The sequence below is a fragment of the Gobio gobio genome (genome assembly GCF_949357685.1).
Source record: "Gobio gobio genome assembly, chromosome: 10".
NCBI classification, from domain to species: domain Eukaryota; kingdom Metazoa; phylum Chordata; class Actinopteri; order Cypriniformes; family Gobionidae; genus Gobio; species Gobio gobio.
Window position 1 is genome coordinate 14,641,076 of NC_137116.1, and position 3,496 is coordinate 14,644,571.

The window sequence follows — 3,496 nt, forward strand, 5'->3', positions numbered from 1 at the left end:
GCATGTTTTAATATTGTTAACATGAATTAGCATGCTGCTAGCTTGTTTTACCACGTTGTCCACATGATTTAACACTTTGTTTGCATGAATTAACATGTTGTTACCATGATTTAACATTTTGAAAGCATGTTTTAACATAGTTAGCATGAATTGAGCGCTAACGCTAACGGTTGGCTCTGCTTGTGTTGGTCCAGTCAGGAGGAGTTTGCTTTCTTCGGCGTACACGGACGCCTCGGTGTGGGAGCAGAGACTGAAGGATCCGCAGGACCTCGGTGAGACTCTCAGCTGTTTATGAGGAGAACCGCCGTCTGTAAACACACCCGTCTGTCTCAAACGTGATGTGTGTGTGTGTGTGTGTGTGTGTGTGTGTTCTGCAGGACAGCTGGCCTCTCTGATGGACAGGACCTATGAGAGGAAGTTTCCCGTCAGCTCTCTGCTCATCGGCAGGGTGAGGGATATATATTACACTGTGCATGCTTATGGTTTCTCAATAATGTGGTTATTAGTATTCATAACAGAAACCAAACCACACACAAAACCAAAGGGTTGCGCTGTATTGTAAGGTGTCTGTATTACAGTGTAATGATACAGAGTGATATTAAAGCTACACTGTGTAACTTTTTTAGTCTATTCTTAGCTAAAAACCCTTAGTTCTTTCAAAAATATATGTGCTCATTAATGTATATTTACTTCTTTCAAGTAATAAAGTATTCTCGTAAGTTTATAATATGCCATTGTAAACACATGCGGGTGAAGGTTCGAATGCGGGTCGCCATGTTGCGCCTCTATCTTGAAAGTACATTAGCCAAAGAGGGACATACCCGTAAATTCAAGCTTCGCCTTTGGCGTTTTAACACTCGATGGCACCGTGTCCAATGTGGACGAGGTCGAACTGGAAGCCATGTTAATCTTGGACTAAATCGGCCACCGTAGGAGTTAAAACGAAATCGGAATTGAGAGGAACAGAAACTAATATTCACTGGATGGTCATATACCTTTTCACCACTAGATGGGGGAAAAAACACAGTGTAGCTTTAATGTATGCTAATGTTTGGTTTATTATATTTTAGAATAATACAATAGAATAATCAAATAGCTCAATTTTATTGACCGAATTCATGACTTATTTCACATGTGCTCGTCTTGTTTAGTTCATAGACAGTTTATCATCAAGAGAGGAGGTCGATCAGGCAGAATATTACCTGTACAAGTAAGTGTTAATGTTCAACCCTCATGTTTTACACACACATTCTCAGTTTCAGTCTTTCTGCTTGAAGTTTTGTGCTGATGATTAATTGTCATACAAATTATTGCAATTAACCATTAGTTCCGTTTTGTTGATGTCTCTGAGTCTGCGATGAGAGTGCATTGGAAATGAACGGGAGGTGAATTTCACCTAGTGGAAGCGTGAGGTACTGCAGCCAAACTAAATAACACTGAACACATCAGGGGCCTGTGCCATGAAGCCGGTTTAGCTGGCTAACCAGATATGTTTAAGCTTAGTTTGTGCCAATCCTGGGTTTTTGGTACCATTAAAGAGGTTTGGCTTTTAGCAGTGTTCATCTCCATAGTAACTTACGCTCCACAGCTGACCTACTCCAGGACAGGTTATGTTCTGGATAAGAGATCGCAAACTGAAATTGGACCAATCAGCTGTGAGCAAAGTAACACACCTCTGATGCAATGAAGCCACGCCCCCTGTTTATACTCCTAATTAAAGCTCACTACATAGCAAATGTTTTTTAAAGACTAAAGGGTCTGGCTTTTAACAATGCTTATTAATAATAATAAAAATGTTGGTTTATTAATCATTTATGTAATTATTATACCCTTAACCAATTACACATGTATAATTTTAGTTAATCAATCATTAATAGGCACTTGGTTTAAATGAATATAAATGGCCTATATAAAGGTCATACAAATAAGCTTTAAAATCAATAAATAAAGCTTTAAAAATGACTACATGCGAGCTTAAATGTTCAATTCTCTATATATCAACTAAACTAACTTAATAACTTTTACTTGCATTGACGTATATGATATTTCTTTAAGTTGTCATCTTTTATAGACAGCCCTTTTCTTCCTGTCTATGTGTTTAAATTCGTAGTATTTTTCAATCATGTCATATTCTGCAGAAGAGAGAAATTAATCTCACTGCTTCTCTCGCGAGTGTGAGAAGTGAATCTCAGTTTCCTTGATCCACAGCGTGTGATTGGCTGTTCACTGCTGATGTCACAGCTAAACTCCTAAACTCAGGATCAAAGCCTGAGTTGACAGAGAAAGCTGATGATCAGTATCATGGGACCAACAAAGCCTGAATAGATTGGTTTGGTTTTGTCAACTCGAAACTAATCCTGTAACCCTGAGTTTGTCAAACTACCATCATGGTACAGGCCTCAGGTGTGCTGGACATCGGCTGCGGCGAGAGTAGTGTTGTGAACTTTTCTCTTCTAAAGTGTAGGAAACTCAGAAGATGAAGACCAGGAGACTTCGGGATCAAACATAAGTTATTCATTTAATGAGAACTCTCTGTGCTGCAGGTCGTCCGAAAACAGTCTAATTTAACAGTACAAAATAATGCAATTTATCTACATTTCAGGGGGAGGGATTATACAGCAGGGGAGGAGACATAGGAAAATAGGGACACACCCCAAACATTCGGTCTCAAACAGTCGGTCTCATCAGCCGTAATTCAATCAGCATAACAGTGTCATTCAAATGCATAGATGCTAATCCAATCACTCAGGCAGTATTGCTCTAAACTTGTCATGGTAAATAGTCAGGAAGTGCATAAAGACAAAATACCTAATGTCTCAAACACTTACACAGCCTGACGTAATCTCCTTAGAATTTCCTCAAGTTTACTTCAAAATGTAAAACACAAATATAGATAATGTTTTCAGTTATATTCTATTACATTGGAACCTAGATATAACAATGTATAAATTTGTAATCTTACAGTAGCAAACGGAGACGTGAAGTCGAACACGTTCTGCTTCCCGCAGTGACGCTCGCGCTGTTTTTGCTTACTTTAGCTGAAGTGAAATAAATGCAATATTTGTAAATACAGGGAGTGCAGAATTATTAGGCACGTTGATTTTCTGATCATATTTTTTTTCCAGGCACATTTGACCAATTCCAAACCACAGTAATCCTAATAACTACTATTGATTTAGTATTTAATAATGTATAAGTGATATATAATTGTTCATGATGGCTGGAAATGAAAATCACCTTATATTCAGGTGTGCAGAATTATTAGGCATGTTTTCTTTTACAGATAAATTGAGCCAAAAAAGAGATTTAACTCGGACTGAAAAGTCAAAAAGTATTAAATGCCCATGAGAAGGATGCAATACTAATGCAATACTAGACATTGCAGTTAAGGCATGACCATTGGACAGTGAAATGCTCGTTGGGTCAGCAGGATCTGACAAAAACAGGTGGCGGAGAAAAGACACCTGTTAACCGCAAAAGAATGAAGAATTAAGGT

At 38.2% G+C, this 3,496-nt stretch overlaps 1 protein-coding gene across 1 annotated transcript in view; it reads left to right on the forward strand.

Annotated features, from left to right (window-relative positions):
• Positions 1–3,496, forward strand: part of mrps27 (mitochondrial ribosomal protein S27) — a gene marked incomplete at its 5' end in the record, with an annotated part of 17,026 nt that overhangs the window by 1,922 nt on the left and 11,608 nt on the right. The window contains 3 exons of the mRNA XM_079826290.1: positions 195–272; positions 378–448; positions 1,152–1,210. Of these exons, the coding sequence (XP_079682416.1) occupies positions 195–272; positions 378–448; positions 1,152–1,210 (208 nt within the window). The remainder of the gene's footprint in view (positions 1–194; positions 273–377; positions 449–1,151; positions 1,211–3,496) is intronic.